The sequence below is a fragment of the Elephantulus edwardii genome, unplaced genomic scaffold (genome assembly GCF_000299155.1).
Source record: "Elephantulus edwardii isolate Elephantulus edwardi_28Jun2011 unplaced genomic scaffold, EleEdw1.0 scaffold00164, whole genome shotgun sequence".
Classification (NCBI taxonomy): Eukaryota; Metazoa; Chordata; class Mammalia; order Macroscelidea; family Macroscelididae; genus Elephantulus; species Elephantulus edwardii.
In genome coordinates, this window is record NW_006399914.1 from 7,317,335 (window position 1) to 7,330,622 (window position 13,288).

The window sequence follows — 13,288 nt, forward strand, 5'->3', positions numbered from 1 at the left end:
AGTCCATGGTACCCTCAACACTCTTCTCCAGCACCACAGCTCAAAGGCATCAATTCTCCTTCTATCCTCCTTGGTTATTGTCCAACTCTCTGACGCATAACAAGCGATTGCAAAGACCATGGCCTGTATCAGACGCACCTTGGTCTCCAGAGAGACATCGCTGCTTTTCAGTACTTTAGAGAGGTCCCTAACAGCAGAATTTCCCATGGCAATACGTCTTTTAATTTCCTGGCTGCTGGTGCCAAGAGTGTTGACTGTGGAGCCAAGCAGACTAAAGCTGTGAACAATCTCACTTAAAAGATAGGACATCAAAAAGTACATGAGTTCACATAAACCATTTAATGATATTAAAAGTCTGATCACTAAAATCTATTTGTTATTGTTCTTATGTGCCGCCAAGTCGCCTGCAACTCATTGCGACCCTGTGTACAACAGCCCTAAACTCTGCTCTGTCCTGTGCCAATCGCACGGTCTCCGACACACCTACCCCCGTTACCCCAGTCACTGAATGAATCCATCTCATCGAAGGTCTTCCTCTCCTTTGCTGTCCCTCCACCCTCCCAACATGACGTCCCTCTCCAAGGAAATCATAATCTAAATTGGAATAAACAATGACAACTCAAGGAGAAAAACGCTTACTTCCTCAAGTAAGATGATTAAAGGCAAAATCACTTGTAACCTACATATATTTACTTTCCTTACCACCCTTGTGTTCCCTGCCTCCCGCCAGGTGAGCCACAGCAATAATGACAACCTACAGCAGCCTCTGCATAACCCATAGGCCGAAGGTGGCCCAAAAAGTCTACTAAAGATGTTCCAGCTCTAAGAAAAACTGAGAGCCAGGCACAAATTTTGAGAGTTGATCTGGTGAAGGAGCAGAAAGAATTCTGGAAGTAAGGATATAACGTCATGCTGACAATATTTACATATGAAGACTATTATTGGGGGGTGTGTTTGTGTGTGTGCACCATTGAATCAGATCTGACTGGCACAAAAGGAGATCGCCCCTCCTTCTCCAGTGGGGCATCTGGTGGATTGGAACCACACACCTTCAGGATTGCAGTGTAGCTTCTTACCACTAGGCCACCAGAGCTCCCTAGGGCTGACAGTTTCTTTAAAAAGACTTTCTGTCACCACCTTCCTGGGATTATTATGCTATTGATCTGACTAAGAGCAAAATAATAGATTAGAGGTTACTTCCATTCCTTAAAAGGTTTTATGACAGAGTTTATGATATGCTAATTTAAGAGAAAGGCATGCAGTTCGAGGCCACCAGCTGCTCTGTAGAAGGATGGACAATCTCTTCCCGTGCAACTAACCACCTCTGAAAAGTTGCTGGAGGGTCAGCTATGAGTGGGTTCCAACTTGATGGTATGGTACAACAAAAAGAATACAGCCACATAATTAAGAATATGTATGTAGTGCAGAAAAGAAAAATATTTGGGTAATCTTAGGATTTTGAAGGCTCAGTGTTTTTTATAAGATAATGTCCATTAATTTGGACATTAAATGAATGATATTAAATGAATATCTACTCTCTACTGAATGATGGTGACCCAACTGAGTGTGGAAACTACAGAACAGTGTCATTGATTTCACATGCAAGCAAGATTCTACTGAAGAGCATCCAAAAACGATTAGAACAGCACATCAGCAGAGAACTGCCGGAAGTCCAGGCTGGGTTTAGAAGGGGTCGTGGTACTAGCGATATTGTTGCTGATGTTAGATGGATCTTGGCTGAAAGCAGAGAATACCAGAAGAATGTCTATCTGTGTTTCATTGATTATGCAAAGGCATTTGACTGTGTGGATCATAACAAACTGTGGCTGACTCTGAGAAGAATGGGAATCCCAGAACATTTAATTGTGCTAATGAGAAATCTATACTTGGACCAAGAGGCAGTAGTCAGAACAGAGCAGGGTAACACTGCATGGTTCAAAATTGGGAAGGGTGTACGCCAGGGATGCATCCTGTCTCCATACCTTTTCAACATGTATGCAGAGCAGATTATCTGAGAGGCTGGGCTCTATGAGGAGAATTGTGGCATCAGGATTGGTGGAAGATCTATTAACAATCTCCGTTATGCAGATGACACAGCCCTGCTTGCTGAAACTGAGGAGAACCTCATGCACTTGCTGCGAAGGGTCAAGGACTGCAGTCTTCAGTATGGACTAAGGCTCAATGTCAAGAAGACAAAGATTCTCGCCACTGGACCAATTGGAAGCGTCAGGATGGATGACGAAGAGATTGAGAGTGATCACAGCTTCAGTTTGCTCGGCTCCACAGTCAACACTCTTGGCACCAGCAGTCAGGAAATCAAAAAGCGTATCGCGATGGGAAAGTCTGCTGTTAGGGACCCCTCTAAGGTACTGAGGAGCAACAGTGTCTCTCTGGAGACTAAGGTGCGCCTGATACAGGCCATGGTATTTGTAATCGCTTGTTATGCATCAGAGAGTTGGACAATGACTAGGGAGGACAGAAAGAGAGTGGATGCTTTTGAGCTGTGGTGCTGGAGAAGGGTACTGAATGTACCAGGGACTGCCAGGAAAACAAACAGATTCATCTTGGAGAGGATTAAACCAAGCTACTCCTTGGAGGCAAGGATTCTGGGGCTTCGTCTGACATACTTTGGACATGTTGCCAGGAGGGACGGGTCCTTGGAGAGGGACATCATGCTTGGGAGGGTGGAGGGACAGCACAGGAGGGGAAGACCCTCTATGAGATGGATTGAGTCAGTGATTGGGGTAATCGGGATGGGTGTGTCAGAGGCGGTGCGGTTGGCGCAGGATAGAGCAGGGTTTAGGGCTTTTGTGCATAGGGTCGCTATGAGTTAGAAATGACTTGACGGCACATAACAACAACAACAACAACAACAACAACTCTACTGAATAGTGTCACCCCCTCTAAAATCACCAAATGAAAACATTCATGTTTGAATCACCAAATATTCTTCAGATTCATAAAGGAAGTGATCTAATGGGATTGGTTATTCTATAACCTAGTAAGCAAATTCTAGCTGAACACAATGGAATAGACAGAATCTGTTAGGGTTTTTTATATAGTTATCTAAAGCATCACTACAAAATTCCACCACTAAGTGGGAGTTAGTGTTTTAAATTAAATGAAAAAGAACAAAAATGTATCCAAGGCTACACACAGGAAAGGCTTAGAAAACATATAAATATACTGGTTAACTATCAGGCAATGAAAAGCAAGGAGTTTTTTAGAATCAGAAACTAGGGCAAGATGGGTGGCCCACGCTTCTGGGCTGTGGTGGCTGGATAGAACCATCCCTCTCTCCAAAGGACCAAACCACGAGCTTCACTATACGCGCCCTGGGAATACTGACTGATACTCACCATGTAAGGTTTAGGATTTGATGCAGTTTGGTTTACTTGCCAGATACTCAGATAACCCTCTCCATCTGCAACACCACACTGGAAGAAAGATGCAAACAGTTAACACCGCTGGCTAACAGTCCCGTTCATAACGAAAATATTTACAGAAAGGTGAGTCACTCACACTCAACATTCCCACTATAGCTAGGTTTCCATTATTGAGTTCCTAAATTAATGTGCAATAAATTCTCTATCACTGTTAAACTTCTTTTCCACATCCATCTCATTGTTTTCCTCCAACTTTCTGTAAAGAAGTTGGTAAGAAACAAGGTTTCTCTAAATGTTGATTATGCTTATAAGGACCACCAGCACTCTCAAAACACCAGAGTTCTTTACACTCACAAAGTATCTCTTTTTCTTTAAGCTAATGATTAACTATGCTATACTCAATTTTGTAGATTTTAGCTTCTTTTGAGAGAAAAAAAGGGGTCTTTAAATAGTTATGAAAACACTGCCTGTTTAATTTAAGTTGAGGTCTGCTGAAACCATTTACTCATAAACATTCACATTTTCTGGAGACAGGGTTGTTTCATTTTGCACTATTTTTTTGGTTGAGTTTAGAATAACCTCCAAGAACTAACCTTGTTGCCTTGTGAATTGAAATATAGTCTGGTAACTCTTGCATTGCCTGCCTGGCGGAAGCACACCAGCTGCTGAGGTCGAGACCATTCAAACATCCGTACGCTGCCATCCTGAGCTCCAGTAAGATCTGAAACACAAAAGGAAAGGGAGAAAGTAAAGACACCAAAATGTTAAAGAGTTCCAGTATTTTCAAGAAGACAGAGCTACTTACTTCTCTCGGATTATAAATGAAATACTTACAGTACTGATGGACTGGGTGTGAGGTCATTCTCTTAACATTATGCAGATTTCTTTTCATAAGCTTTAAAAGAAGATAAAAGGAAGAGATAAAGAAGGCTATGCTTCAACTAAACTAACTAAGATGCATTTATTCTCTTACAACTTATTACTGAAATAAACCCTGTCGTGGAATTTCTGAGCCACCCAAAGAATACCAGTGTGTCAGGCTGAAGAAATATGTCACTTAGTAATGCAGCCCTGGTCTATGTGAACTGTGAGGTTCCATCAAGGGGCTTCATCTACTGGTAAATGGAACTCTCCTCCAAGTGCCCCTCTCTGAGGACAATCCAGAGTGGCTCCAGATTCTTCAGAACAGAACATGAGAATGGGACTTCCTCAACTCCAAGGACTAACAAGAATGTTAGTGTTGAATTTCTTAAATATTTCTTTACTACGGTAAATATTCTTGGAAGCAGAAACACAAGTGTTGAGGATTTCCTTCATAGGGTCGCTATGAGTCAGTCGCCTGCGACTCGATGGCACTTAACAACAAATAGTAAATATTCTTTTGTATCTCAGTTTGCCTGTCTCTAGAATGGTAACTATTAATAGCATCTGCCCATCTTGGGTTGTTATGAGAAAACATGTGCTTGGCACAAACTTTCAATAAATGCTGGCCATGAAAAGCCATAACAGGGTCAGCTATGGGTCGGTTCCCACTTGATGGTAAGTACACCACCACCACAACAGTATCATTATAGAGAGCCGTGGGGTCTTGCCAGAGCTTACAGGGAGTCATACTTCCAACCCAAAGGTGGCATCCATCCACCACTCGGAATCCACCCATAGATCCACGGGAGAGGGATGGGAAATTTCCTCCTGTGCAGTTTATAGTCTTGGAAAACCTACTGGAGCGTCAGTTCTCACTTAAATGCAATGGGATTTTTTTTGTCTGAGTATCATCTTAGTGTATGTACTTGCCACTGCCCTTGATCTTCAAGGTCATTCCGATATCAAAGTGATTTCAACTTATTTTTTTGAGAGATTCCACATTCCAAAAGTACACCTGATCAGTAACTAACATACCACACTAGCTCCAGTGCTGGTCTGCCCACTGCCCAGCCACGGCATAGACGAAGGTGGGTGCACCTGAGTTGCTGAATAGGACGTTGCAGTGGGTTGATAAAGAGTTGTGGTGGAACCACGATAATCGATATCATCTGAACTGTGAAAAACAATCATGTGTTACTGCTGAAGTTCTGTGTTCCTCCTAAAAATTCCAACTACAAAGCTTCTCATCAGACTACTCATTATTAAAAACCCTGAATCAACAGTCATCAATAATCTTTGACACAGTTCTAATTAGAGACAACTTCAACAGTGTTTTCTATATCCATAACTTTTTTACTTTAACAAACTATAATTTTAGTCTACTGCTATTCAGGGCAATTTATTACTGTACAAGGTGGTGGGGGAAAATGCTTCTTTTTAAGTGTTTAGCTTAGATTTTTCTTTTTTTAATCATACATACAAAAAGACTTTATGTTCTCTTCAAAACACAAATATCTCTTGTAACAAATTAGTACATTTTCTATAAGTTCAAGTTTAAATATTTCTTAGAGTAGGGGACTAAAGAATAATTTGCTAGCACTTAAAAATAGAAAAGTAATGTTTATAACATATTGTGCTACATGGTTACATCTCCCTGGAAATGAGATTTTGTCGTTATGTTAGTGGAAGTTCCAGTGGTCTAGTGGGTAAGGAGTTGCGCTGCCAACTCAAAAACAAGTGGCTCAAATCCACCAACAGCTCCACAGGAGACATATGGGCAATCTCCTCCCATGGAATTTACAGCCTCTGAAAACTTGCAGGAGGATCAGCTATGATCCCTGCTTGTTGATTGTATGTAACAACAGGAAGTTACATTTACGCGAACAAAAGACAGAACTCAGCACTCTCTGAAGTGATCTAGGCACCATTTCCAGGTACATAAAACTACTAAGAGTCTAGCTTCACTGCAATCCCAGAGGTAAGCGGTTCAAATCCACCAGATGCTCCGCTGGAGAAGGAGGGTAAATCTCCTCCTGTACCAGTCAGATCCGATTTGACAATACACGCACAACAAATAATATTAATAAAAAAAAATTAAAAATTAAAAAAAAAAACCTACTAAGAGTCTAGAGAAAAGCAAGAGGGAGGGAGAACATGGAGGAGAAACTCCAGAAAATCAAAGTGTGGCAAAGCACTGTTGGTGCAGTGTCTATAGCTTTACTGAATAGTAAAGAAGTACTCATTTTTATCTGTAAAAAAGATATGTAGATGAAGTGGTAATCAAGACATGACTCAATCCATGTAACTAATCTACTTACATATTATTTTTTGCTTTAATTAAAAAGAACAACTAATTTTACTGAATATTGTGTCATTCCTAATATTTCTTTGCTTTAATGTGGCACTGGGCTTTGGTGTTAGGGATTATTCTGATTCAAGTACTATGAGCAGTTCAGAGTCTAAAGAAAGAAGTGTGAGTCATTCGCTCATCAATGTAAGCAAATTCTGTTTGAATCTACGAGCAGCTTTACGGGAAAAAGATGGGCAATCTTCTTCCCTATAGTCTACAGCCTTGGAAATCCAGTGGAGACTCAGCTGTGGGTCAGTCCTGACTCCACAGCAAGGAGTTGCTACTGTTTTTCAAACCAATCAAGGCTTTTCCCTACCCAAGATAGAAAGAGAGAATATTCTTTCCAACAGATTTTCTATCAGGTGCACAACCACTTAACTGGCTCTCTTATGAGAAAACTACACTTTAAATTGACTGCTTAAGGAAAAATAACCTTTTTGATTCTCTGTCATATTCTTCTCCAATCCATATGTATGGCTGACAGGCCAACAGAGAAGTGACATCAAGTTCTTGGACATCATGTGTTGAAGCCAAGACAATTTCATTAGAATTTGCCTGTAAAGCAAAGGCAGAGTAAAAAATGCAACCAATTTCACACATTTAAAAAAAAAAGCATTCTCTATATGATGACTAAAAGCTTTTACCTTATTAACTGAAAATGCCATGATCATATCTGATTCCTTATGAATTACTTTTGCCTTTCCACCAGGATAGCCCAGATCAGCTTCAACCTAGAAAACATTTGTCAGCAATTTTAGTTGCTGCAATAGAACTCTATATATGTAGTCCTACCAAATTTAAGCTAAAGAAGAAAAAAATAGCAGCAAGGAAAAGGTGTGAGCCATTTTTGTAGGTTGAAAATTAGTTTCTGAAAATCTGCTTAAATTCTGATTCCTTGTAGCCATCCCAATTATAAAGATTTCACATTGTGGTTACAAGATATTGACTGTTACAAATGAGAGCCAAAATAGTTCTCATTAGTAATTTAAAACAGCAATGTCTCTTTTTACCTCCTGCGAAAGTGAGCAAAGATACAGATACTACAGTAAGAATATGTATATAATAAAAGACACAGAGTTGGGGAATAAACTACAGAATCAGAAAGACAAAGGAGCAACACTGAAAAGGATAAATATGAAACCATTTTAAATTAAAATGCAAGATAAGAATAAAGAGATTTTGTGAATGGAAATCCAAAACCTCTGTAAATGTCTATTAAAATTAATTAAAAAATTAAAAAAAAAGAATAAAGAGATTTTGGAAGAATAGTTAGAAAAGGAAGAGGGAGGTAGATGAGAGAAAGGTGCAGTAACTTAGGACAGATGAGAAGGGAAGAAGATAAAGAATCAAAGATGAAAGTTAAACCAACAGTGTATAAGAAAATTAGAATGAAGAGAGAACAAGGAACAAGAAAACAAGAAACCACAACAAGGAAGAGAGAGCTAGAGACAATGGAGCATCTCCCCCGTGCCGTGGAGGCAGACTCATGGCAGACGGGAGCAGGAGTACTCTGATTAGTTAGCCGCGGGGCAGCTCATGGTTAGTATTAGAGACGAAAGGTTAGCTCCTTGAACTCTAGAGAACGAACTAAATGCAAAGACGTGGTATACTACCTTGAGGTGGGAATCTTCTGCTATGGAGTTTTGTCTGACCTGCTCCACATGTTCTTCTACAGACTAACACCACACAGTCACAAACACAAAACACATGCATGAAATGAAATCACAGAGAAAATGAAAACTTCCCAGCTAAAACAGACATGTCATCACTTAAAGATGGCACAAATGAATCTTTTCTTTTGAAAAGTACAAACTCAAGGAAAATGAAATTTAATAAAATGGGATGTCATCAGATAAACACAACAGAAAGCACTGAGGTAAAAATTAAAGTTATGATCATCGCATGCATGCAAAAACATAAAGGCTACTTCAAAATGAAAAGTCACAATTTGTACAACAGCCACATAAAGTTTAAACTTAAAACATAATTTTGAAAACACTTTTGTATGAAATAGATGCACTTTATATTACATATATTCCTATCCTACAGGGATGTATTTAAAATACAAGTTAATATTACTTATTTATGGTTACAGATTAAAAGTACTGATAATTATTTTACTAATATTCATAAAGAAATATAATGAAGAGAGTGTCTGGGATTAGAATCTAAGTCAACCATTTTTTTAAAATAGCACAATTTTTCTCTTTATAATAGGGAAATACTTGATAAATTAGGCATAGCAAAGAAATTATACAAATAACTTATGCCTGGTTATTTATAGAATCTTAAGGAATGGGTACAGTCAGAATATAGTGAAAGAATGGTAAATACATGGAATGGCTAATTAATAAAATGCAAATTGCTAAAATCTACTTCTAAGCAATTAGCTGAGTCTACCAATTTTACCAATTTAACAAAAATCTGTTTTGTGCAATTTCCTTTAATACATCCACTAGATAAAAATATCTTCTTAGGAATACATTGAAAAATCCCAGAATTTCCCAGGGGAATTTTCTTTTTTAAAGTTTGGGGTGTTTTTTTTTTTTTAATTAAACAACATACTAGCATTTTTAGGGATGTTATAGTTGTTGTGTACCATAGAGTCAGAACCAACCCACAGCAGACGACTCTCTGGTGGGTTTTCAGAGGCAGCTAATTGCATGGGAGGAGATTTCCCATTCCTCTCCCGCAGAGCAGCTGGTGGCCTTTGAATGACAGTGCAGCTTCTTACCATCAGGCCACAAGAGCAGTGTACCAATTAATTATTTTAAAAATATAAAAAAACTCTCACTAGATGGAATAGTTTTCACATTATATGTTAGTGAGCTTAATAATATTTTTTTTATTCTTCACAACTTTTTTCTTTCATTATTACTTTAAAATTAAAAAAAAATTTGTCATATCAGCCAAGTTCAATACAGTAGGCATTAATCATACGTGGTTATTTAAATGTATAATTTTTCCAAATTTAAAATTTAACTCCTTAGTCACTTGCTCTGACTGAAATGTGCCATCAAGTCAATTGTGACTCATGGGGACCCTACATCCAGTAGAAGAAACACTGCCCAGTTTATCACCATCCTTACAATAATTGCTACACCTGAGTCCACAAGTCTCTTCTGATTTCTATTCTGATATGTTCTTTCCTTTCATTTGATGATATTTTGCTTTCTCTGTGTATGATATCCTCGACACCATACCACAGCTTGTGTGATCTTCCATCATTAATGTTCAATAGATCAAATCTATTAAGATGGTCTCTAAATTCAGGTGAGATATACCCAAGGTCACACTTTGGCTCTCATGAAGTTGTTTTCATTTTCTTCAACCTCGACTTGAACTTATATCAAAGAACTCATTGACATTGAGCTGATTTTTATTCCCAGGACAAAACAGACCTTCTCATTGTTACAGATGTAACAATGTGAATCTCTATGGCAGCAGACTGACATATATTCCTTCAACAGAGCAGCTAGTGGATTCAAACAGTCAACTTTTAGTTAGCAATCCATGTGCTACCAGGGGCACACTTCCTAATCCTAAACCATACACTACACCCTTGTTTTGTTCAAATGACTGCCTCTGTTCTAAGTACAGACTCCACAATTTGAACTCGCATTCTGCTTGATGATACTGAACTTCTTTGTCACCATCTCTTTCCATATTTGTAGTGTGTATTCCATATGATTCCAGTGCATTCCATATAGTGAGGGCTGTGTACACCGTCACTGTTTATGTATCTGTAGTTGGTCTTGTGAAATTCTACCATGTCTTATTAGCACTGTTCTATCATCACAGCCATATTCCCACTACTGATCATGTTTTCAACTTTCACATTTCAAATTCCAATTACCAGGAAGCAGTAATGCATCTTTTTAAAAAACTATCAATACATCCTGATTGCATGTTCATTCAATCTCAGATTGCAGAAATCATCTTTAAAAATCTTCAATTTCTTCATCTTTTGCCTTAGTAGTTTGTGCATAAATCTAAATAACAGTTGTATCATCTAGACTTCCTTGTAGGTCTATGTGTATTATTCTATCACTGACAGCATTGTATTTCAGGGCTGATACAGAAACACTCTTCTTAGAGATGAATATTACGCCTTTTCTCATCATTAGTTCACTCCCAAATAGTAGATTATACGATTGTCTGACTTAAAAGGGCCAATACCAAGCCATTTCAGCTCACTTACACCAAGGATATCCGTCTTCAGGTATTTGCCTTCAACAACTTCCAATTTTCCTAGATTCATACATCATACATTGCCCATTAATAGGTAGTTGCAGCGGTTTCTTCTCACATATTTTGAATGTTTTCCAATAAGAGGGGCACATGTTCCAACACCGCATCAAACAATTCCTCTGCAACTTAGAAAATTTATACTGGTCAATTTTTTCAGAAGTAGATCTTGAGGTCCTTCTTTCTAGCTTGTCTTAGTCTGGAAACTCTTCTGAAACTTGTCCACCACAGGTGGCCCTAGTGGTATTTGGAATACCAATGGCGTAACTTTCAGCATCACAGCAACAAGCAAAGATCTCAGTATGACAAATTGACACACAAGGAGTAGTCCTTAGATATACTGGCCACATTTCAAATGTTCAATATATGCTGCTTGTTGTTGCTGTTAGGGGCCGTCCATTTGAGTATGACTCATAGCAACATGAACAACAGATCCGAACTCTGTCCTATCCTGTGCTGCTCTCATCATATCTGACACATTATATCCTACTGCTACAGGCACTGTGCCAATCCACCTCATTGGAGGTCCTTCTCTCTTTCACTGATTCTCTACCTTTCCAAGCATGATGTCCATCTCCGAGGAATGGCCTCTCCTAGTAACATGTCCAAGGTATGAGAGATGCGGCTTCACCACCTTTTCTTCCAAGGAGTACTCTGGTTGTACTTTCTCTGAGACATAGCTGTTCAATCTTTAGTATTCATGTGCAAGTTCAAATTGAGACTGAAGGAAATGAAAACTAGTCTATAAGAACCAAAATATGACCTTGAGTCTATCTCACCTGAATTTATAAATAATCTCAAGAACATATTTGAGACATTAAATGCCAATGATCAAAGACTAGAGGAGTTGTAGGATTACATCAAGAATATCACCCAGGAAAAGAACAAAAAGTCATAACAGAGACAGAGGAGAAAGAAAAAGCCAAAATACATGTCAGAAGAGACTGAAAAATTGCATGAGGATCAAGAAGACAAAACAAACGGAAAAGATGCTTAAGAAAATGAGCTGAACAGATTTCAAAGGGCAGCTCAAGAAGACAAGGCAAAATATTACAATGAAATGTGCAAAGAGCTGGAGTCAGAGAATAAAAAAATTAATAACTCACTAGACATTTCTAAAGCTAGAAGAACTTAAAACAGATTCAAGCCTCACACTGTATACTCAGAGATGCGATAAGCAAAATTTTGAATGATCCAGGAAGAAAATGGAAGGAATACACAGAGTCACTGTACCAAAAAGAATTGGTCATCACTGAAAAATTTCAGGAAGTACCAAATGAACAAGAGTCAATGGTAATAAAGGAAGACATTTAACCTGCATTGAAAGCACTGGAAAAAAATAAGACCCCAGGAATTCATGGGATACCAACTGACATGTTTCAATTAACAAATGCAAACTTGGACAAGCTCACCAGCATATACCAGGCAATTTGGAGGACAGCTTCAGGGCTGATTGACTTGAAGAGATCCATATTTATTCCCATCCCCAAGAAAGGTGAACCAAAAGAATATGGAAATTATCAGGCAATATCGTTAACATTACATTCAAGCAAAATATTGCTGAACCATCAAAAAACAGCTAGAACCGTACATGGATGTAGAACTACCAGAAGTTCAAGATGGGTTTAGAAGAGGTCATGGCACCAGGGATATTACTGATGATCTCAGATGGCTCCTGGCTGAAAGCAGAAAATACCAGAAGAATGTTTATTTGTGTTATGTTGACTATGCAAAGGCATTTAATTGTGTGGCTATTAACACATTATGGCTAACACTGAGAAGAACGGGAATCCCAGAACACTTACTTGTGCTCATGCTAAATCTACACCTAGACCAAGAAGCTGCTGGCTAAGCAGAGTAAGGGACTACTGCATGGTTTAAAATCAGGAAAGGTGTGTGACAGCATGTACCCTTTCTCCATACCTATTCAAAACCTATGCTGAGCAAATAATCTGTGAAGCTGAACTCTATGAAGAGGAATGTGGAATCAGGATTAGAGGAAGACTCATCAACAACTTTCCGACAAAACCTTGCTTGCTGAAAGTGAGAATTTTAAATACTCACTGAAGATCATGGACCTTCCATATGAATTCCATCAGGAAGACAAAAAAAAAATTTCCACCACTGGGCTAATAGGCAACATAATGATAGATGGAGAAAGGACTGAAGTTGCCACTGATTTCATCTTGCTTGGATCTACAATCAACACCCTTGGAACATATTGAGCAGATTCAGCAGCAGGAAAAGGAGAAACCTCAGCACCAGCAAGAACTGAGAGAATGTAATGAATCCTTCAGGACCAGAGTTTGTTTTCCTTCTCCTTTTTAAAATTTTCTACTAGTTTATTTACAAAATTGGACACACCATTTTCAAGAACAAAGTCTTCCAATTTCCCTCACCACCCCCTCATCAAATTGTACAACCCCATGATTAATCTCAC

General features: G+C 38.7%; 1 protein-coding gene across 4 annotated transcripts in view; it reads right to left on the reverse strand.

Annotated features, from left to right (window-relative positions):
* Window positions 1-13,288, reverse strand: part of DMXL2 (Dmx-like 2) — a 179,006-nt gene that overhangs the window by 8,801 nt on the left and 156,917 nt on the right. For 3 of the 4 annotated variants that reach the window (XM_006895319.1, XM_006895318.1, XM_006895317.1), the window contains 6 exons: window positions 7,245-7,331; window positions 7,034-7,155; window positions 5,286-5,424; window positions 4,221-4,281; window positions 3,980-4,107; window positions 3,360-3,437 (listed from right to left, as the gene is read on the reverse strand). In XM_006895319.1, the coding sequence (XP_006895381.1) occupies window positions 3,360-3,437; window positions 3,980-4,107; window positions 4,221-4,281; window positions 5,286-5,424; window positions 7,034-7,155; window positions 7,245-7,331 (615 nt within the window). Of the gene's footprint in view, window positions 1-3,359; window positions 3,438-3,979; window positions 4,108-4,220; window positions 4,282-5,285; window positions 5,425-7,033; window positions 7,156-7,244; window positions 7,332-8,213; window positions 8,277-13,288 lie in introns of all 4 variants that reach the window. The other variant, XM_006895316.1, reaches the window with a different exon arrangement.